General features: G+C 45.6%; 1 protein-coding gene across 1 annotated transcript in view; it reads left to right on the top strand.

The window, feature by feature from the left end:
• Positions 1-22,974, top strand: part of TRIO (trio Rho guanine nucleotide exchange factor) — a 354,997-nt gene that overhangs the window by 167,751 nt on the left and 164,272 nt on the right. The window contains exons 9-10 of the mRNA XM_030332423.1: positions 207-437; positions 15,448-15,570. Coding sequence (XP_030188283.1) covers positions 207-437; positions 15,448-15,570 — 354 coding nt within the window. The remainder of the gene's footprint in view (positions 1-206; positions 438-15,447; positions 15,571-22,974) is intronic.

Below are 22,974 nucleotides of genomic sequence, written 5' to 3'. Positions count from 1 at the left end.
CCTGCAGCATCATCGTTGCGGGACTGATGGATTTACTTTAAATTGTATTTTGTTCTGTACAAAACATGCCAGTGAGTAACACGACGGTCTACCTTTGCGTGTGAGTGTACGCGAGGGTGTCCGCACCCGCACCCGGGACGGGGCTGGGCTCGCGGCCTGGGGAAAGCCGCGAACCTCGGATAATCGCCCGTGTGTTTCGTGGGCAGGTGAGCCAGGACGGGAAGTCGCTCCTCGACAAGCTCCAGCGGCCGCTGACTCCCGGCAGCTCCGACTCCCTGACGGCCTCCGCCAACTACTCCAAGGCGGTGCACCACGTCCTCGACGTCATCCACGAGGTGCTGCACCACCAGCGGCAGCTCGAAAACATCTGGCAGCACCGCAAGGTCCGGCTGCACCAGCGGCTGCAGCTCTGTGTCTTCCAGCAGGACGTGCAGCAGGTCAGTTTCAGGTCGTGCTCTTCCGCGTGGGGGGACACCTGGGGGAGTCCCCGCGAGTGCACGTCCTGCTGGGCATGTCCATGCTGACAGGGTGCCGAGCCGCTACAGACGGGAAGTGGAAGGAAAAGGGTGCACACGCGTGTGCGCACACGCGCACACCGCCGCTTTTCTCTCCACGAGCGGCCGTGGTTTTGAGAAGGCTCGCTCGGGCTTCTGCCAGCCACCGTCTGACGTCCGCAGAACGTGCGAGGTGGGGCGGGGCCTCGGCTGGAGACTCCCACGGGCGTTCTCGAAACAGGTCATTTCCAGTTCCTTTTATTTGTGAGAATAATGCCGGTGGCGCTTACACCCGGATCCCGGCACGGTTGAGGATTTGTCCGCTCCCTGATGACCTAGGCAGAAAGCTAACGGTGCCTCTCTTCCCGCTTGGTAGATGGTGCGCTCCAAGGTACACAGTATGTGCTCAATAAATAGTTGTCTAGTTGAGGGAAAGTGGAGTTCTAGGACTGTTAATTTCTAAGCAGTTTTCACCTTTTTTGTTGTTATTGTTACAAAAATAACAGTAAGTCTAGTCCCCACACTGGTTGTGCCCTTGTTGTGGAGTAAAGGGGATCGTGCTGCTTCCAGGGTTTTGAGAGTTAAAGCTGTGGTAGCATATAAAATATGATACGGCTTTAGAGATGAACAAGATAAACGCTGTGTCCTTGCCCTAAAACCGAGGGAAGCCAGGGTGTGGATGAGGTGTGGACACGGGGGGTGAGGACTTCGGAGGCACGCGAGGAAGCCTGTGGCATTCAGCAGAGTTGGTGTGATGCCACAGCGATGGGTCTGGAGCAAAACCTCCCTCTCTTCCCTGGGCTCCCGGGAGCGTTGCTCAGACACGTACAGGCTCAGATTTCACTCTTCCCAAGCGTCGTCCGAAGGCCAGTGGGCTGAGGTGGTGGAAAGTCGTGCTGTGTTCTCATGAACACGTAGATTCTCCATGTTTTATTGACCATCGTTCTTCATGTCATGTGAGTCTGGTGAGTTCAGAATACTTTCAATTGCTCTATAATTGAAAATTTTCACATACAATGCTTTGATTACACTTATGGGTTTTGAGTTCCCTGAAGATTGCATATACCAAGTCTCAGAAACGATCACTTTGGTGTTATTCATGCTTCTTGCCAGCGTTATTTTAATCAAAGAGGATAATTGCCAGGGAAAGAATTTAGAGCGAGGAGTGAATAGGGAGGAGTCAATGTCAGGGACTTATTTGTGCGAACTGAGGTGCTGTGGTCAAAGCATAAATACTAGCTTCTCCTAATTGTTTAAAAACATTCACCTACCGTGAAATGTTAATAGTTTAAATGTAATCATTAAAGGATTTTCCCCACTCACCTCTCTGTCCCTTGGATCAGGTATTCGTTACCCATCCATGGACCAACATACCTTCCCTGAAGCAGCCCCAGGGGCTCTTCCTCCCGCGTCATCCCCAGCTCTGGTGGCTCCGTGGGGCACCAGGCACTTGAGAATAGGCCCCTGAACGGTTTATGGTGGGGGATTTGGGAGGCCCCTTTGGGAAGAGGCTGAGGAGTGTAGCCATCTGATTCGGCACCAGGTACCTGATGCCCTTGAATCTGAAAACAGCAAACATTAAATCTTCTATGTAGAAAGGTAATTATGATAATTATGAGACCAGTTCTTTAAGCTAGATTTTTTTTCTCCAGCGTCAGTAGATTGGGTTGGATGTCAGCAGGGGAAAGTGTTTTGCAATACACATAAGGCATATGTGGTCCTATTAGCATTCCATAGAAAATAGATAATTGCTCTTTAAGGGAAACGTTCTTTTGATAAAATGATCTGGAATGGTCTGGACTTGTTATGCAAACAGGAAATTGCTGTGTAGGCTTGGCTTGTGGAGCACGAAGTAGAGTTGATAAGATTAAGCAAAGCAAGCACTTTTACCTGGAAGGAGTTGTATGATGTCAGAACCAGAAATGTGTTTCTGAAATTCCAGCAGTTACAACACGTGGACATTGTTGCTATATTGAGCAAACAGTAGGAGAGGTAAGCTGAGAATAAATGGGAAAAAAATAGTAGTCCTTTAGAAGGCGTTGTCAGCAGAAGGTAAATGTGTAAAGATGAAAAACAAAATCCGTAAAAGCATAAGCCAGTTAGATACCACAAGTGGTTTTTGCCTGGTTGTTTTGAGTGATGAAAAAGCATCTGTAAATACTGCTGAGAGATAAAAAGAGCAGCTAACTGCACAATAGGTGTGGAATGATGCTATCTTTTTATGGAAACAATCCTCTAAAACAACCCTCTGTGAAAGAGTTTGGAAAATATTTGAAACAGAAACCAGACTGTCAACAGCGTGTTCTCAAGGAAGGGCAGGGGGACAGTGGGCATGGGGAGTTTGGTCTTTAAAACATGAGTAATTTTGGGTTAGTGGCTAGCTGTTTTTGTAATAAGCCAAGGGAATTGGGTAATTCCTGTATGGAAGGTGTTTCAGGTACCCAGGCGCCGAGGTGCGGGGAGGTGAAGCTACCGTAGCCTGGCCCCCACCACTTGTCCAGTCAGAGAATGGAGGAGAGGGCTGGGGTGAGGTCAGATGCACATGCTAGCTGCTGACAGGGAGAAACCTTTGTCATTATTAACCTAAAAATAAAAGAAGGGGCACCTGGGTGGCTCAGTCGGTCGAACATCTGGCTCTTGATTTTGGCTCAGTCATGATCCCAGGGTATCCAGCCTCACATCAGGCCCCACATCACTGAGTGGGGAGCCTGCTTAAGGTTCGTTCGTTCTCTCTCTCTCTCTCTCTCTCCCCCCCCCCCTTTCCCGCTGCCCCTGTTCCCCGCTCACGCTCTCTCAATCTCTCTCTCTAAAAATTAAATGAAAAATGAAATCAGTACTCGGCCACATTTCACGATGATCAAGTAACACATGTATTCTGTCGCCTCACGTTTCCCATTAGAGTGACCCTCAGGACGGTTGGTTGATGGATGGTTGTGTTACTGCTGACCAGTGTTCTTAAGGGTCGGGTACGCTTTAGTTTGCTCTAAACAAGGTTGTTTTTGCTGTGTTTGTTCAAATGGGATGTTGCTTGTGGAAGGATGTGGTGTGCTCTCAGCCTCCTTGTCCTGCTCACTGTCACCCCGCCTGCCTTTTGGATTGGTGCCATTTAGCGACTCCAACAAGTTGGATGAGGTGAATGGGCCCAGAACTTTCCTGAAGCAGGCTGTCCTCCCCAAAGAGGCCCCTGAGGTGGAGACATCTCCTAAAAAACTGCCTGCCCCCGTCCACGTGGTCAGTAGCCCTTTCTGTGTGTTGTGTGCACATTACCCCCTCTGAGTTATTTCTTGGAAGAACTCCCTGCAGGTTGATATGGGGCCATTAGTAAATATTCTGAGAAAACGATGAAGCAAATCTAGTCTCTTCTGGATTCTTGTCATCCACATTTCATTCTTCTTTCCAAAATCTCTTAATCTAACATGTGACACTCAGAGATACAGAGGTAACTGTTGGATGGGTTGAAGCTCCTTTTCTTGAGGAATCGTAGTCCAGTGAGAGCCGACCATTTGGTAGCCTGATAGATCATATCATAGCATGCTCAGATTTAGTGTCGTGTGTCTGGTTATCGTCAGGTGTAATTCTGCTAAGGCGTAAATGTGAGTCCTGCCTACGAAAGTGTTAGCTGGAGTGGGGAGTAAATGCAGCTAGCCACCCTCATGCATGTTATCTGCCTGCCTTGCACTTGCATTTTAAGGGTGAATGTCTATGCTTTAATGATTCGTGCAGATGTGGGGGTTCCAGGGAGCTTTGTCCATGTCTGTCTCAAACGTCAAGGGTCTGGCATAGAGGGAAGGTGAAGAGTCCTGTAATAGAGATGCGAGTAACCGTTGCCTGGGTACCATGACAGTCTTCACGGGAGAGGTGGGGTTTGGGCTGATCCTTGAAGGATGGGTTAGAAAGTCCGTAGGCCGAGGGTTGGGCAGCGGGAACTGCAGTGAGATGAGAGATGTAGAAGGGCATGGCCTGTGCAGAGAGCAGCCGGGTGTGGGTGGAGTGGAGCGGTGTGGAGGTGTGAGAAGGGGCAGGTGCTGGAAAGGTGACCTCATGATGACAGCTTGGGACTTGTTTCTGTAAGCTGTGGGACGCCAATGAAGGGATACAGTGGACTTTGGCTGACTGCTGTAAATTGATGCCAGTGACTTGTGAGTGGCCGTGAGGCTTACGCGAGGGACACCTGTGTGTCTTTCCCCTCTTACTGCTCACAGCCACCTGTTGAGCTAATGCTCTCCCCGCTTCACTGAGTTCACAGCAGGAAGGGCCCATGTGCTGTGCACTTGAACTTGATGCTGTGGGCAGTGGGGGGTGGATGACATGATCCTGCATGTGTTAGAAAGATCGGCCTGGTTGCAGTGTGGTGAGCAAGTTGGAGGGAGCGAGACTCCAGTTGAGGGACAGGGTAGGTCCTACTGTGGACATCCAAGCAAGTCACGGAGAACTCCCAGCGAGCAGAAGTGTAAAGTCCATGGGCCAGCGATCTGCATTTTATTCACTGGTGTTTCCTAAGTGTCTGGGATACAGTTTGGTATTTGTTGAATGAGTGAATGAGTGGGCAGATGAAGAAACTTAAGGAATTACCCAGTTTTGCTAATTAAAGATTCTTTGGGGTTAAAAGTTTGTTCATTTATTCTGGAACGGGTGAGGATTGGCCTTATATTGGAACCAAGTGATCTAACCAGGAGATCTGCTTGAAGGAGCAGGAGCTTTGCTTGATAGTGAGAACTTGGGAGTGGCTGAGGAAGTACATGGGAATTCTGCTAATGTGGTGAGGTCTCTAGTAAAGATTTTGGCCACTTGAATGCAAAATGGGGATCTTGAATGCAGCAAGGTGGGGAAATCAGGACATGCCATAAAGACAAAGAAAGAGGTTTCAGGTCTGCAGAGAAGCTATTTTACTGGTTTGCCTTGGGTCTTTGGCTGCTATCCTTCTGCCAGTAGAAGCCATCTTATTGTGAAGCTTGACTTAGGAGTTCTTGGTTGGCATCACCTACGGTGGACCTAGCTTTTAAGTGAAGGTTTCTGAACCTCATTGTCCTTTGCTCATTAATTTAAGTCAGGAGTTTCGGTTTTTCTCGTCCCATTCACCAGAATCATTGTATAGCCCCAGCTATTTAATATTCTCCTCTGTTTATGTTCCCACGCTCCCAGTTTTGATCGTGGCTCCTGATAAGCACGGTTAGGGGATTGCCATCTTTTCTGAGAGTTTCTCCATTGGAATTAGGGAGTACTGGAGGGTTAGTGTTTGGTTAGGGATCGGGAGCCAGCTGGGGACAGATAGAGCCTGATGCTGATCTTCCTGGTGGGTTTAAAGCCAGCTTTCATTACCTTTTGTCATGGTGAACCCTGGGGAGACTTGACCTTGAGAGGAATCTTAGTAAGCAAGCTTGGAAGGAGCTTGAAAGCTCAATGGTGGGAGTTAAAAGGTGGGGAATGGGTGGATCTCTTTCCCCAAAGCAGATATAATACAGGACTCCAGGAGCCCAGGGGCCTGGGGCAAATCGGAAGTGAGGAGGGAGCAGAGGTCATCAAGCCCTTGAGGACTCGTGCACTCAGGAGCAGGCAGAACCAGGAAACCCTAGGCGCCTTGAGACTTCCTTTTATCCAGTGCCAGCCACATTGCCAGGGTCCCAGAGGGGAAAGTGCCCAGGGATTAGCTGGACAGGGTCTGTTGCATGCATGCAAATGTGTGTATGTTTGTGCATTTTATAGTTCAATAACTAGGCATAAGTTATTAAGCTATACATAATTACTTTAGTGTCAGAGATTAAGATCTGGACATAGGAAGATTTGGGTGGGGGGGATAACTTTGGACTATTTTATATTCATTTCCAAAGAATGGGCAAGATAAAAGGATTAGCCGGTGTTGACTGACTGATGGTTTGGTTGGACTTTGATGGGAATATCCAAAGCGAGACTATTTATATATGAATAATAACCTACCTACCACCTTCCTTCCTCCTTCCTTTCCTTCCTCAGCTTGTTTCCTTTAAGAGATTTCATGTACTTATGTAATTAAAAGTAGGGTAATAACCATGAGAATTGGTGATTTATATATTTTTAGAAGATAGATGGGTTGGTAGATGATATAAAAGTTTAAAATTCTGGGGGCGCCTGGGTGGCGCAGTCGGTTAAGCGTCCGACTTCAGCCAGGTCACAATCTCGCGGTCCGGGAGTTTGAGCCCCGCGTCGGGCTCTGGGCTGATGGCTCAGAGCCTGGAGCCTGTTTCCGATTCTGTGTCTCCCTCTCTCTCTGCCCCTCCCCCGTTCATGCTCTGTCTCTCTCTGTCCCAAAAATAAATAAACGTTGAAAAAAAAAATTAAAAAAAAAAAGTTTAAAATTCTGTCCACTCCTTTTTTTAAAATTTTTTTTTAAAATTTTAATTCCAGTATAGTTAACAGTGTCATGTTAGTTTCAGGTATACAATATAGTCATTCAACAATTCTATACATTACCTAGCGCTCATCGTGCTACGTGCACTCCTTAATCCCCTTCACCTGTTTCACCCATCCCCCCCAACCCCTGCGGTCAGGTAACCATCAGTTTGTTCTCTATAGTTAAGAGTCTGTTTCTTGGTTTCTCTCTCCCTCCCACCCTCCCCCCCCACCCCCCCCCCCCCGCCTTTTCCCTCTGCTCATTTGTTTTGTTTCTTTAATTCCATGTATGAGTGAAATCATATGATACTTGTCTTTCTCTGACTTTCTTTGCTTACCATTTTACTCTGTAGCTGTATCCATCTTGTGGCAAATGGCAAGATTTCATTCTTTCTTATGGTTGGATAATATTCCATTGTATATGCCACCTCTTCTTTGTTTATCAGTGGACACTTGGCTGCTTCCATAGTTTGGCTATTATAAATAATGCTGCAATAAACATAGGTGTGTATATATCCCTTTGAATTAGTGTTTTTGTATTGTTAAATAACCCAGTACTGCAATTACTGGATCGTAGGGTAGTCCCATTTTTAACTTTTTGAGGAACCTCCATACTGTTTTCCACAGTAGCTGCACCAGTTTGCATTCCCACCAGTAGTGCAAGAGAGTTCCTTTTTCTCCACATCTTTGCCAACACTTACTGTTTTTTGTGTTTTTTATTTTAGTCATTCTGACCTGTGTGAGGTCATATCTCATTGTAGTTTTGATTTGCATTTTCCTGATGATGCGTGACGTTGAGTATCTTTTCATGTGTCTGTCAGCCATCTGTATGTCTGTTCATATCTTTTGCCCATTTCTAGTTGGATTATTTGGTTTTTGGGTGTTGAATTGTCTAAGTTCTCTATATATTTTGGATACTGACCCTTTATTGGGTATGTCATTTGCAAATATCTTCTCATTCCATAGGTTGCCTTTTAGTGCTGCTGATTGTTTCCTTCACTGAGCACAAGCTTTTTATTTTGGTGTAGTCCCAATAGTTTATTTTTGCTTTTATTTCCCTTGCCTCAGGAGATATAGCTAGAAGAATGTTGCCGTGGCCAGTGTTACAGACATTACTGCCTATGTTGTCTTCTAGGATTTTTATGGTTTCAGGTCTCACACTTAGCTCTTTCATCCCCACCACACCCTTTGTGGGCCCTTCTCCATTGATTTCACCCATGTTCCCTTGTAGCCAAGGAAGTGTACATGGAGCACATGTTCCTGACATACCATACGCTCTTAGATTGGTTAAGCAAAAGTAGCTCTTGCAACACAGGGCATTTTGGTTCTGTATTTGCTGTAATATTTGCTGTATATTTGCGTAGCTTGCTGAGGTTTTTTGTTTATTTAAATGGCTTATTTTTCCAAGTGAGCATTAGGCTTATAGTATATTTTGGAATGTTATAGAAACCATATATATATATATATATATATATATATATATATATATATATATATATATTAAAAGTTTATTTTGAGAGAGAGAGAGAATGAATGAATAAATGAATGAATGAATCCCAAGCAGGCTCCATGCTGTCAGCATAGAACTCAGTGTGGGGCTTGAACTCTCAAACTGTGAGATCATGACCTGAGCCAAAGCCTAGAGTCAGACCCTTAATTGACCGAGCCACCCCACCCAGACGCCTCTAGAAATCATATTTTTTGAAGAAGATCTTCCCATATTAAGAACAATTGTATAGCTTTTTAGAGCAAACTTAATTCTAATTTTGAAATGCAGTGAATGAAGAAACAGTTCTTGGCTCCAGTGGAGAGAAATAAAGAAATGGGAGAACCATGATTATTGTCAGGTAGCTGTGAATACTGGACCTAAAAAGTTCCCCCTCTTCCCGCAGTCCTCAAAAGCCCAGAGATGCGTGTTGACTTGGTTCTCTCGTGTCACTGTGGGAGTTGTGCCACACACATCGTAGAATTTAGAGCCAGAAGCCCTTGTGATCCTGTCAGGCCAAGCTCCTTATTTTCCAGGTAATAAAACTGAGCCTTAAAAAAGTCCAGTGACTTGACCAAAGCTCCAGGGAGCCCAGCAGTTTTTTAACTGCTTCACTGCTCTTGACCTGAGGAGGATGGTTCACTTCTGAGCGAATCAAAGAGTAAAATTACATTGACATGTTACTTAAGGAGGACTATCTAAGGGGGGCTTTTCAGGCTGGGGAAGGGCTTTCTAGAAGCTGCGGTTGCCCACCACTGTGAGGAGTTCGGTTAGTCCCCTTGGGAGTGGATAAATGGGGAGGGAGAGGGCAGGGGAGAGAGCCCGTCTGCACCTACTGCTTCTAGCAGTCTTGAGCCCAGCTCCTCATGGCTGCCCGGCTTGTCTGTTCTAATCCTGTTCCTGCCCGAGCAGGTGGTCAGCTGGCCTGGCCTCTGCTGGAAAGGGAAGAACATGACTAAGATACTGGTTCCAGGTACAAGGTGCTCTGAGCTTCAGGAAAAACAGTACCTGGCAGACTAAGAGGATGAGGATGGGAAATTCAGTAATATAAACTCAGAGTGTTCCTTCATTTGTGATTTCACTTTGTGGGTAAGTTTCGTTAATAATATTATATTGGAGGTCCTCACAGTGATGCTAAACACCAGGCTTTCTTAAAAACATCCTCTAAGGGAACGCCTCCTTTTCTGTCTCCTGCCTACGTTTAGCAGATTTGCAATGACGTTGCTTAATCGGCCAGTCTTTGTTATAATCATTAAAATACCGTGGATTTGACCACCAAGAAAGGTCTGATCTAAATGATTGTTTTAGGAGCACTTATTTTAAAATAACACTAGAAAAAAGACAAAAACAAACACCCAGCCCTAGAAACACAGTATGTCTGTTTCTAGATTGGCATCCTCCGTGGTTTAAATGAAAACCAACGGTGGTTGAAGAAGGAAAGAACTAAATGGAACTGGGATAATTTTGGTTTTATAGGGAATGTAGGATGGGCAGGGAGGAAATTAATATTTTGCCACTTGAAAAATCTGATCATCTGTATCTATATATCTATATCGATATATATATATATATATATATATATGGACACATTGAGAGTATTTTAGAACTACCTTGGTTTTTCACTTGCTTCGTGTATTTGTGTTTTGTAAACTGAATAAGTGTGACTTAGAAGGAGTTCTCATTATTATGACAGAAAACATTTCTTCACCGATTATGTCTCTTCCCAGTGGTAGCTGGGAATTGACAGGTATCTGGATACTTTCCCAGATACCTGGGACTACTCTTTGGATCCCAGGTTCCCAGTAAAACTAGACTGGCTTCATGTGTTCCTGGTTGTTTTACGTCTGAGGTCTTCTCTAGTTTTCACAGCCAGGCTAGAGTTGGAACTCTGATTTTAGAAATACTTTTCAGTGTTCATGCAGTGTCTACAAACCGTGATGTAACATAACGTAATGACGGGTCAGAGCCTCAGTTAAAGGCTGTAAAGAACTGTGTCTGAATCTGTTTTCTAGGTCTTCTTTCTTGGGCAAGTCACTTCGCTTCTCTGAGCCCCCATTTCTTGTTGAAGAGGGCCAATAATAAAAATCCAGTCTCTACATTTGTAGCCCTTGGGGATAGATGTGTTTGGGGTTAAGAATTTTTGAAACTTGAGGAAGAGGACAGAGTGCATACACTGTGTGATACAGGACACTCTGATGGGGTCTGGGCTGCCCCCCTGTAATCTGAAGTAAAAGCATGGAGATTTCTGCAGCCAAATGTACAAGGACTCACTGCAGGGACTGAGGTCTTAATGCCAAATGAATTTTTGGGACCAATGTTTGGAAAAAAAATTTAGAATTTCAGAGCTCTTTAAACTTTGTGTGTGTGTGTGTGTGTGTGTGTGTGTGTGTGTGTGTGTATGTATGTATAAGGGATTATGGACCTACATGTATTACCCAAGCTTAGCATGGAATAATCTCTCAATAAATGATACTGGTGGCAGTGACGTGATGTGTGGTCATGTTAGAAGGCTACTCCAGTCAGTATTTGAAATAAACACTTATGCATTTTAAAGGAAAAATGTCTTCACATTGGTCTTCATGTTGCCTGTTGTTGAGACATAGGTTTATGAGAATCAGTTTCCTCTGGTGAGGGTGTAGTATTTATTCACAAATTGTTAAAAAAAAAAAAGCAGTCATTATTAGAAATAGCAATCCATGGGACATCTGGATGGCTCCGTCAGTTGAGCGTCTGAATCTTGATTTTGACTCAGGTCATGATCTCAGGGTCGTGGGATCAAGTCCCGCATCGGGCTCCGCACTAAGCATGGAACCCACTTGGGATTCTCTCTCCCTCCCTCTGTGCCCCTCCTCCCCTCACACTTGCACGCTCACTCTCTCTGTCTCTAATAGTAATAATAAAAAAAATAGTAAACCGTGAAACTGCGAATATTAGGTAGTGGGGGCTCGTCACAGAAAAATCACATGTTGTACAAAATGGCCAGAACTCTGTCATGTGAGTTGGGGGATAGTGCCAGTGGCCAGTTCCCATGACCTTTGACTGAGGGTTGGCACTGTTTGTTGTCCATTATAACACTATAATTTCATCAGAGGTCATTTGTCCAGGAGCCTCCCCACCGCCATTCGCCAACAAAAACAGTTCTTTCTTTCCAGACCTCATTGTGCCACCTGTCTTACACCTGAGCCAACTCAAGAGGCATATAGACCAGAGGTTAAGGGATTGGACCCTCGGTCCAGACTTCCTGGGTCTGAGTCCCCAGATTGGCTCCACCTGGTAGTTGAGGGTCCTTGGTCCTGTGTCTTCATCTGTGAAATGGGGATATGATGTGCCTCCCCTACCCCAGCTCACCGTGTGGATTGATGGCTTAGGGTGCACATAGGTCAATGCGTGCTGCAACAGCAGGTTTTCAACCACGATATGATGATTAAGAAGTGAACAGAATCATACTTGCTGTCATCATGATCTATTCTGTAATTACAAACAGGGAGTTAAGCTACACAATCTGTCAGGTTTCCTCCACATCTGACGTTTAGACTTGGATGCTGAGACCTTATCTGTGTTGTGTTGGTAGCTCACTTCGGAGTGACCTTGACATTGGGGCTGTCACCGTGTCCGTTAGAGGGCACCGATGTACAGAGGAATGAGCTCGCACCACATCCTCCGAGCCGAGAGCAAGGTGCGTTGGCCTCCCAGCTTTGTTATCCTGCCCAGGGACCAGGTAGACTGTGGGAAGGCGTCACTTGGGTCCTATTCCTGCAGTCTAGCCACAGAGCAGCAAAGCCTGGGCCGGGGTTTGAGGGTTGGGGTCACAAGACAAATGACAGCTGCCGGCCATAGCTCAGGTCAGGGAGGCGGCTGGCTGGACTAAGTTGATGAAACCCCTGATTTGCAAATATTTTTGTGTTTTAAATGGAAGAGATTCCACAAGCATGTCTTTGAAATGCTCTTTGGACACGTGTATTGATTCAGGATTCCTTGGCAACCTGGGAAATGTTCTCCAACTTCTAAAAGAAGCCAAAGCCTTGTGGGGGAATTTGGTTTCGAACACCAGCTGGATTTCACAAGTGTCTGCCACTTTTTCTTTTTTTAAGTGCTTGGCGTTTGTACACCTTCTTTGAATTACTTTCATGTTTGTTGGAAATATATCTTCACCTGGTATTTACAATTCTGTCTAAAAGAACCACTAATAAAAGAAAAATTGTAACCCTGAGTTGGTTGGTTATGCTTCCTGACTTTTCTTAGGCTTAAAAAACAAATTTTTATATTTTTAAAATTCTGTATTTTGCTTCCTCAGCCCTTTCTACCAAATAATGTTTACCTTTTACTTTTTGAAATTGTGCCTTTATTTGAAATCTGTATTGAGTTACCAGTAATCAGGTTGCTGCTTACTAGTGGCTCAAATTTTCTTTCTTTTTTTTTCTTTAATTTTTTTCACATTTGAGAGAGACAGAGTGCGGGGGAGGGGCAGAGAGCGAGGGAGTCACAGAATCCGAAGCAGGTTCCAGGCTCCAAGCTGTCAGCACAGAGCCCGATGCAGGGCTCGAACTCACCAACCGTGAGATCATGACCTGAGCCGAAGTCGGATGCTTAACCGACAGAGCCACCCAGGCACCCCTCAAATTTTCTTTTAACAGTAAAGGTGAAGAATATAAGGAATATACTGTAGCTAAAAAGAAAACTCTCTTAGCCCTTCATACAGATCTGATAGGCAGATTGGCTATAGCATAGGTATTACTTACATTTCTTTGAGTTCTTTTCAAGCTTAAAATATTTGATCCTTGTCTTCTGCGTGGTTTTGGCTTCCTGCCCGGAGGCATATTCCATCCTTTGAGGCTAAAATGTCTTGAAGTTGTCAGTGGACATTTCTTGGGAGTGGATCTGTGTTTGATAATATATATTAAGAGACTCATGTAAACAACTCAGCGGCTTATGTCTTCCTTGAAGTCAGGCGTGAATGTGGCACTACTTACTAATGGTAGTACTAACGTGTGTTTTCTCTCTTTTGTCTCAAGAAAGGAAAATAATGTGCTAAGTGCACTAATTAAAAAACAATGGATAGGGGCACTTGGCTGACTCAGTCGGTAGAGCGTTTGACTCTTGATCTCCTGGTCGTGAGTCTGAGCCCCATGTGGTTTAAGGGTGCGGATGTCATGCATGCTGTGTATTCACCACGTTGGTACTGGTGTGCTTAATGGAGATCTCGCTGAATACTCACAACTCCCCATTATTATCAGCACTGAGCACTGGGGAAGCTTCTTGTCCAGAAACGATAGAGAACTTGCCCAACAACACACAGCTAGACCCCAGGTGTGCAGCCGGGGCTAGAAATGAAGGGTAGAATCGAGAGCTTTCAGGAGGACTGGGAGTGAGGTAACAGAGTACATGTAGATCCACTAAGAATTGCTCTGCTAGTGTGACCCCAGGTGGCTAGCAGATTGGTGGTGTTGACGGAAGATCTCAGAAATGAGCTGTAGTAATAGGGTAAATGTGTAGCTTTAGCACTTGCTGGAAGGCTTGGCCTCTGTGCCTCGCCCTACCTCCTCCATGTACATACACGTCTGCTCATCTTATAGGGTACGTAAGAGGGCCGCCAGTGAGTTATTCAGGTTTGCAAGCTATTTTATGTTCATGTGCTACTAACTTTGCTAAACTCTATGCAGAAAGGGCCCTCAGTCAGACCCTTGGCTTCTGACGGTCACAGGTTTGGAGCAATGTATAATAGGTCCAGTTGTCCCTGCACAACTGGCCCTTACCAGCTGCCTTTTTTTTTTTTTTTTTTAAGAGATCTGTCTGCACAGCTGATCTCTAGTGCAGGTAGCAAAGGGCAAGGGACCCTTTTCATAGCAATGAAGCCCAAGTTAAGGCCCCTTTTATTTTGCCATTAGCATGACTAGTCTGCTTCTAGGTTTTCCTCCAGACCACTGTTCTGGCGGTACATTTCCCAGTTGGTTCTTCAGTCACAGATAGTTTTGATCCATATTCTTGGTTACCATAGTTACTAATGTGAAGTATGGGGAGTGGCCTTCAGCAGTACGTTAACAAATGTATTCAAATATTTAAATATCTTGTATCTAAAGTTTTAGTTTTTAGTGAAAGATGTCACTGACCTATTTTTTGCTAATTATCTTTTCTCCATCAGAAAGAGGCGAAGCAGGGGCGGGCGCCTGGGTGGCTCAGTCGGTTAAGCCTCCAACTCTTGATTTTGGTTCAGGTCATGATCTCACGGTTTGTGAGCTTGAGCCCCGTGTTGAGCTCTGCTCTGACAAATGTGGAGCCTGCTTGAGATTCTTTCCCTCTCCCTTCCGCCCTGTCCCCCCAAATAAATAAATAAACTAAAAAAATGAGGCAAAGTGTACATTTGATGGTAGTGTAAGTATTTTTTTAGATTTTGTTTTTTAGATATTGTCAGGTTTCTTTGTGGTTTTTCAAGTATGGGAACCAATGAACTATGCTCTAGGCCGACTCTGAACTTGAAAACATCATGTCACACTGCCTACCTTGTACTCCCTTTCTTTATATAGTGGATGTCAACTTGCAAGAACTTTTAAGTAATTAAATTCATGGAGTGTTTAGCTTTCCCAACAGCTTAGTAGTTTACAGAATAAATTATCCTCAAAGACGGGGACAGAGGCATTTAAGTGTTTTGTTTTCTTAGGTTTTACTTCTGTGTTTTCAGGTTCTAAAGAAGAGACAGAAAAACATTAACTCTGCAGTTAAACTTGAATTGCCTGAGTTGTGAAGCTTTGAGCCTTGTAAAAATGTTAAGCTAAACTGGTTGTCTGTGGCTTGATAACCACTATCTTATCCAAAACCTACTCAGTTTTGGAGGCTCTGTCATGCATAAAATGAGGTGAGATTTAATCATTATGGCACGTAATGTTTATACAGAGACAGACTTAACGGTTTTACAGTAAGAGCTGTTGAAAATCATGGTGGGAAAACTGATCAGATGTGTTAGTGTCCAACTGCTTCTAGTTTTTTCCCTCTCCTTTGCGTCTTGTTATAGTTTTGACAACAGAGTGTATCTTCAGTGGATAGTCCTAACCATCAAACAGGGCAGAACATTGTTTTTATGGCACATGTACCTGTCTTTTATTGTAGGTGCTGGACTGGATTGAGAACCATGGAGAAGCGTTTCTCAGCAAACATACGGGTGTGGGGAAATCACTTCATCGGGCCAGAGCTTTGCAGAAACGCCATGAAGATTTTGAAGAAGTAGCCCAGGTAAAACAATGGCTTTCATTAGTTCCTCCCCTAAATACCTATGAGCTCGGTTTTGAATTAGTTTTAACCATATCCCAGATAAGTTAGCCTTGGCCAGATATGTTGAAAGGTGATTCAGAAGAGGTGATGCTCAGATCTGAGCGTGAGGTTGTCCTTGCCTATGCAGAAGGATGTGTCGTAAGTGACATCCCGGATGTTTTTGATGTATTCGTTGTACCAGTGTCTATTGACAGCTTGTGAAATTTCAGTGTATAATCAGGCAGTAACAGTTCTGTAACGATGGGCCAGCATATCTTGCTGCTTCTCCACTTCTCTTCAATGTGTGTGTTTAGAAACAGGCGGCAGGGTGTGGAGTGTGTTTAGAGCAGGGGATTTGTGGAGTTGGAGCATTGGTTATAATGCTCACTAGCTGTGTCACTTGGAAAAATCTCTTTACATTTCTAAGATTAACTTCCTTATCTGGAAAGTAGGCACAGTAAAGGCTTCTAGAGAGGAAGTCAGGTATGTATGCGGTAGCATCATATAAAGCACCTAGGCCAGGGCACTCCTACGACTTGTTACTTGGTAAATGTGTTTTTTTGGATTTTTTTTTTTTTTTTTTTTTTTTGCAAGCAGAGTGAAGGAGGGAGAAATTGCAATAACGTGACGTGTGTGTATGTCTGTTCCATATTAAATGGAAGTTATAAGGAGGTGTGGAGAAAGTTACTTTAAAAAGAAGTCGTCTAGTAAGACATGTCCAAACCGAAGCACGTTGTGGCAAAACTGAGGAACATCGAAGACAAAGTGTAAAATCAAGAAGAAAGAAATGACCAAAGAACCCCAGTGAGAAGGGCTATTAGAAAGACAGCCGACTTCTCACCAGCAGCCACAGGTTCTGGAAGTTGGTAGAATAGTCTGGAATTCCAGATCCAGCTGAACTGTCATTCAATGATGAGGATAAAGTGTAGACCGAGAGTGAGAGAGTTTGCTACTCCAATACTTAACCAGAAGAACTAAAGCATGCAGTTTAGTATTAGTAACACAAGTACCCACTGTAACACGGACACCGCGAGAACAGGGACTTTGTTTTGTTCACTTCTCTGTGACTGCAACCCAGGGCAGTGCCTGGCATACTTAGGTGATCAGCAGATAGGTACTGAATGAGTTAGTTAAATGAATAAAAAGGGAAGTATGAAAAGAAAGGACTAGGATCAAGAATGAGCATAGAAATTGGTAAATGTATTTGTAAATCAAAGGATTGACCATGTAGACAGCAGATAGTGGGTTTGGGGATTGTTAAAAGCAGAACAGGACTGATGTGTCAGAACACTCTAACATGGGAGATGGAAGGTTCCGAGGGTGGCAGGACCTTCTGCTTACCTGACACTTGTAAACTCAAGTGTGCAGTAGCCACTGACAGCATAGGGATGGAAAGCATCACTTCCTAGTAAGCGTAGGAGGGAAGGAAATACAGAAAACTGGCTGAAAAAAAAGAAACATTCACGCATATGGGTCTGGTGGAAACAAAAGAAACAAGGAAAACAAAAATCACGATCGAAATCGCAAAATAAGATGTAGTAACTTGTTCATAAGTATTGGTAATTACAGTAAATGCAAAATAGATTTTACCATTTTACTTTTGTTAAGAGACAAAAGATTGATTATCTCTTAAAAATCTTGCTGTATGTTTTTTTCAGAGGGCACACCTAATGCATAAATACCCAGGAAATTTGGAAGTATATAACCTGTTAGAGAAAGGTCCGCCAGGCAAATATTAACCAAAATAAAACTGATTTAGGGATATTAATATTATGCAAATAGGCTGGAAAGCCTGAAAACATTATTAGAAAGGAAGAGATTCTTCCCTTATAAAAGGAAGAGTGTCAGTATACGTCCAGCAGCATGGTCTCTTCTGTAAGTCACAGTAGGAGTAAACTGTGGCCGTGTGTCCACAGGTTTTGCACGACAGAGGGTTCGGGTCCGTACTCATTTGGGAAACTGAATCTGGGACTGAGTTACGGGATAACAAAACAGTCTGCACTTAAGTCTTGTTCAGTGGAAATGCCTTTAACAAGTTGTCTTCTTTACACATCCTCACATAGGAAATAAAAGTGCCAATCCCAACATTTCTGCTTTCCTCATCTCAAGAAATGAGCCAGAGGAGATTGTGTGTCCAGCAGCCTTGCCAAACCAAGAGGCACCTTTGGAGTGTTTTTCTTGTCTGTTTTGTTTGTGGCGTCCCTACCTCATGCGTGTTGGAAAATATTTCGCCTTCGTCTTACAGCAGAAGAAATGTGGAAAATGTGCTTTTATCTCCCCTTCGTGTTTTCTGTGAGATAAGCTACTGCCGTGGCCGACGTGGTTTGGGGATGGATAGGAAGCGGAGACTTGGGGCCCCAAAGAAAGTTGGAGGCAGAACTGCCAACAGCCAGGCTCTGGAGATGGGGAACCCCCCCCCACCCCCAAATAGTGTGGTCACCCGTGATGGCAGGCTGGGCTGTCCCGAGCTTGCTCTGACGGGGACAATGGTCCACCAAATGTTCCCGTGCGACCGGCACCCCATCAACCCTTCTCCCTCCAGTTCCTGTGCCGCCTTCCATTCTAAATTACACAAGTCTCTTGTGTGGCTGACGTTACTCTACTTTTCACGGTAAACTCATTTCCTTGGGTCTAAGGTCACCATCAGAGCTGTGAACACAAGTTCTCAGGGGGCAGCAAGAGTGAGCAGACTTCCTTTGTAGAGAACGTTTCTGCCCAAAGGTTTCTAGGGCAGGCCAAGGGCTAAAGTAGCACCTTAGCTGTGGTCTGCTTTTTACTCCTCAGAGAGAGGCTCCTGCCTCTACCCAGCTGAGTCCCAGTCCTTCCTTATCACTGCTCATTGTCCCTGGGACTCTAAGGGGCACCCTACTCGCTCCCCCTTACACTGAAAGTGCTTAACAACCCCACATCTGAGCTGTGCTTCAAAAGAAACCTTAAATATACTTCTGTTCACTTTGCAAACATCTGCACCCACTCTCCCTCCCTCTGGAGGGCTACTGGCCATTCGTCAGGCACTCTGACAGCCACAGGGTGTGGGGGACAGAGGGTGGGTAGCAGCAGGCCAGAGCAGGTGCTTCTGAATAGGCATGGCCACCTGTCAGAGGCCTTTCCCTGGCAGTTGTTGATGTCTAAGCAGACACCTGCAGTTTGTAAAATTCAGCTTGGTGACAGAAGGAGAAGATACTAGAAGCAGTCATGGGGGACATCAGGTAGGTAGGACTATTGAGCAGCACCACCATGTGGCCAGCAAGGTTGGAGGCTGGGCTGGGGCTTGGGGAGCCGTGTGCAGACTGCTGACCTCTTCTGTCTGTGGGCCTCTCTCTCTTGCCCACCTGCCGCTGGGTGCAGGCTCTGAGCTCCACCCTGAACATGGCCACGTCCCCGTGTGTCCGCTCTCTACTGTCTCCACCCACTGCCATTACATGGGCCCTTCAATTACGACCTCTTTTCCTTGCATCTCCAACTTCTCCCTCTTTTAGTTCTTTCTGGCCCTAAATATTTATAGGCCCTCCCCTCTCTTGAAGAACATCACTTGATTCTTCTGTATTTTTTAGCTACCAGGTGGCTTTAGAAGTGTGTTGTGCCACTTTGCTGTGCCTGCTTGTCTCCCTCGGCCTCCTGCAGCCCAGCCCTACCTGTCCCTGATAAAACTGCACGCACGGCCGTGCTGCGGGCATTCAGCAGGCTGTTGTGGTTGACCGGGAACTGGGACCCAACCACTTATGTAATTCCCCTCCACTCGCTTTAGAGGGAGATCTCTGGTCTGTCGTGTCCACAAATGTGTGGCAACTTCTCGTTCTGTGACAGGCTCTAGGGAGATGGTAGTGGAGGTTGAGGGTCCAGGGCGTGGCAGCCATGTGCGTAGAGACATGATAAATTTCAGAGGAAACCCCGCAAACCATTTCAGAGTAGCTCTAAAAGTAGTTTGCTCTGCCTCTGAGTACACCATCAGGCCATGTAGGTAGAGGGACGGCCCCGTGTGATTAAGAACTGGCCACAAATAAAATGGGGGGGGGGTGCATAAGATCTGGAGATATAGGGTGGACTTCTTTTTCTGGCCCCTGCACCGTGGTTAATAAAGATTGCTTTTTACTAGTATTTGAAGCCAGAAGACCTCTTGGCTGCGAGACAGCTCCATAAGGAGCCTGGCTTTGTTAAGACCGTGTGCAGTGGATTTGGTCTGGACACACACAGACGGTGGCCTTGGTATCGGGGCAGAACTACACGTTGTGTGTGTAGCTTCATTCATTGAGGCTTTCTGGCTCTTCCCAAGGAACTACCCCCTCGGTCTTGCTGCAGCACTGGGAGTGAGGCCCCTGGAGGGAGCTCTACCACCTTTTCTTCTCTGCCCTCCCCTCTTTGATGGATTTCTGTCCAAACAAATTACAACAGAAGCGATTACGGCAGAGACCTAAGTTTATATTCATATTTTTATTTATATTTATATTTTTATATTTATGTATTTTGGGGGCAGGATGGCCTTTGGAGGCACCTTAAATATGGGAGCAGAGGTATTGTTAGTGCTTAACAAGGGGCCATGTTTCACTTTCTGGAACATTTTCACAAAAGTAAAACCATTCGGGGAGGTTTAGGGAGAAGAGACTTCCTTTTTGCACTTGCTCTGTACTTGTTCAAGGTTGACTACGTTGTTCTTAGGGTCGTGTTTTGAAGGGTCCTTTGTGGGATGAATTCTAAATGGTCTTTAGAGCTCTAGAATTAGCAATTTATGTAATACACTTTTCGTACAGTCAACTTCTTCAAAACACTGACTTGAGGCATACAATGAAGTAACGTAACCAGACCCGAAAGGGAAGTGGTGAAAGTCGTATGGTTGAATTCATTTAAAACATACTAAACATAGATTTATTATGGAGAACAATTCTGGCGTTCCGGGAAGGAGGAACCCGAGAGGAGGGTCGGATTAGCTTGGTGGAAACAGGTTGCACAGCCTGGCACAGCGTCTGCAGGCACCAGGCTCCACCGCGGGAGCCCCCGGCTGGGGCTTTGTTTCAGGCACCAGGGTCACAGCAGGAGGCACGTGGATCAGTTTTGCCAGCACTCTGGCAGAGGCTGGAACCTCCTCTCTACTGATGTGAAGATCCACTCCTCCTCCGTGTTGTACAGCGATCGTGAGTAGGTATTTCTTCTTGCCGACGCATTTCCAGGGTGGCGCGTGCAGCATGTCGCAGCTCGTCTTCACGCAGGAGCTGTAAAGAAGAAATCCACGCTTTCCACACGAAGCTCTCTGAAGATGACTGTGCAAAGGGAGATGCTCTTTGGCAGGCGTTTTCTCTTTTACCTTCTAAGTGGGTATTCAAGTTAGCATGCCTTTTTAGGTTTCAGAAGCTGTGATTACAACAGCCAGTCAAGCCCAGAAAACTCTGGTTCAAGGAAGAAGCCGGTTTGGGGAGCACAGATGTCTTGGATGCGATTAGTAAATCTCTGGCACGGCGTCTTCCCACGGGTGTCTGTCCTGCGAGCTTACACTGCCTTCCCTCCCGTGTGCTTACCTCCCGAGATTCAGATCGCCTTCCGAAGGTGTAGCCTGTCGTGATCGTGTTCTCCATGAAGCCGATTCTGTCAACAACTTTATATGTGCCGTGGAATCATCTCGTCTTCCAGGATCAGGAAGTGTAGCATTTAGGAAAGCAGGAGACATTACATTTGGGCAAGATTTTCTGCAGATTATCAGGTGCATTCTCCCGATTCCCTGGTCGCTTCTGAACTCATGGTCCTCTTTTGCGGATACCTGGTCCTTAGCATGTGAATACACAGAATGCTTCCACGTTTTTAGCATATGCCCTAAATTTCTGATTGGCTACAGTTAGTGGATGCTTGCTCCTGTACATGAGGCTGCCATCTTGCTGTGTGATTGTTTTGAAACATAAGATGTAGTGTTTTCTCTTTTAAAATAAATTAGTAGTGGAGAATTTAGGGCTGGTGTCTACTATCAGGGGTTTCCTTCAGGTTGGCGTGTGCTTACAAGATCTCCAATTTCCCTTTTAAAAACACTTCTTAGCTTTATTAATGCCTCCACTGCTTTCATGACCATGGGCAAGTTCCTCAATCTACCCAAGCCTCAGTTTTCCTACCTGTAAAACAATAATTGCTACCTTCACCAGGTAGCTGGGATAAGACTGCATAAACAATATGCCTGGCACTCAGCAGGTGCTCATGTGTCAGTTCCTTGCCTAGAACCTTCCCCTTTTCTGCTCCCCACAGAATTGTTTCTCTGGTAAAACGCTAGCACGTGTAGGTAGCAGTCAGTAGTCGCTTTTTTGCTGTACCTAAATATATGGCATATAGACTTTTTCGGTTCTGCTCTTAGCGTTATGAGTTTGATCGTGTTGTAGTGCATTTCAGCTCCGTATCACCTGTTTGGCCAGGGTGGGGGGCAGGCTTGTGTCCTGTGCTTTGATTCCCGGGACTTAATGGGCCGATTAAACAATTAAGGACACTGGGGTTTTTAGTACGGATTGTAGATGTACTGGCTCATCATTCTTGTTTATCACGTTATTATAAAAGACCTCGAGAGTTTTCCATATGCATACTTTGTTGTTTTTTTAAAACAAAAGAAATGGAATAGAAGTGTTTATTCCTTGAAATGAGATCAAGAAAACCCATCTTTTTCACTGGATTCTATGTAAATGTCGCCTCTGGCCATCTTCTGGTAGTCCCAGACTGTTGCAGTCAAGGGTCTGTAGGGAAAGGAAGGTCTGAACTGCCCTGCAGTGTTTCCTGAGTCCCAGCACTTACGCAATTTTGATTTACTTCTCCAGAAAAGAGGAAACCGATCAGCCCTCACCCTGGCCCAGCCCTTACACTGTCTCCTCTGATCCTCAGCACGGGGAATGGTGGCCCACCTCTCCGAGGAAGGACTGGACCCACAGAGAGATGCCCTCGGAGACAGGATGGCAGGCAGAAGGGAGGAGCGGTCTGGCCTCTTCAGGCTGTAAAACATCTCCCTGACACCACCTCCCCTTGAGCAGAAATTGAAGTTCTGAATTTCCCCTTGCAAGAGGAACCCTGGCCTGGGCATTTGTTGTCTGTACAATCCTGGCCCTCCTGACTCACTTGGGCAAGTGACTTCCCCTTTGCGCCTCGCGTGCTCGCCGTCCTCGTGGTGGGGCTTGCTGTGCCTGGGCCGGCGGCTCCGAGGTCAGCGTGTGTGATCAGTATGCCCATCAGCGCGTTGGAAATCTGTTTTCTTCTGTGGCACGCGGGTCCGGGGTGTGTTCCGGCCGCAGGAAGGCCGGGTGTCGGAGACCCTGCATGCTGACCCTGGTTCCGCCAGCGCCTCCTGGGGCCTGAGGGAAAGCCATGGAATCCGTCGTGTGGGCTCATTTCCTCAAGTGTGAAGTGAGAAGTGGGGCTGAGTAAATGCTC

Source organism: Lynx canadensis, chromosome A1, assembly GCF_007474595.2.
Source record: "Lynx canadensis isolate LIC74 chromosome A1, mLynCan4.pri.v2, whole genome shotgun sequence".
Taxonomy (NCBI): Eukaryota; Metazoa; Chordata; class Mammalia; order Carnivora; family Felidae; genus Lynx; species Lynx canadensis.
The sequence above is the reverse complement of the archived record's forward strand: the minus strand, read 5'-3'. Positions and strand labels throughout refer to the sequence as shown.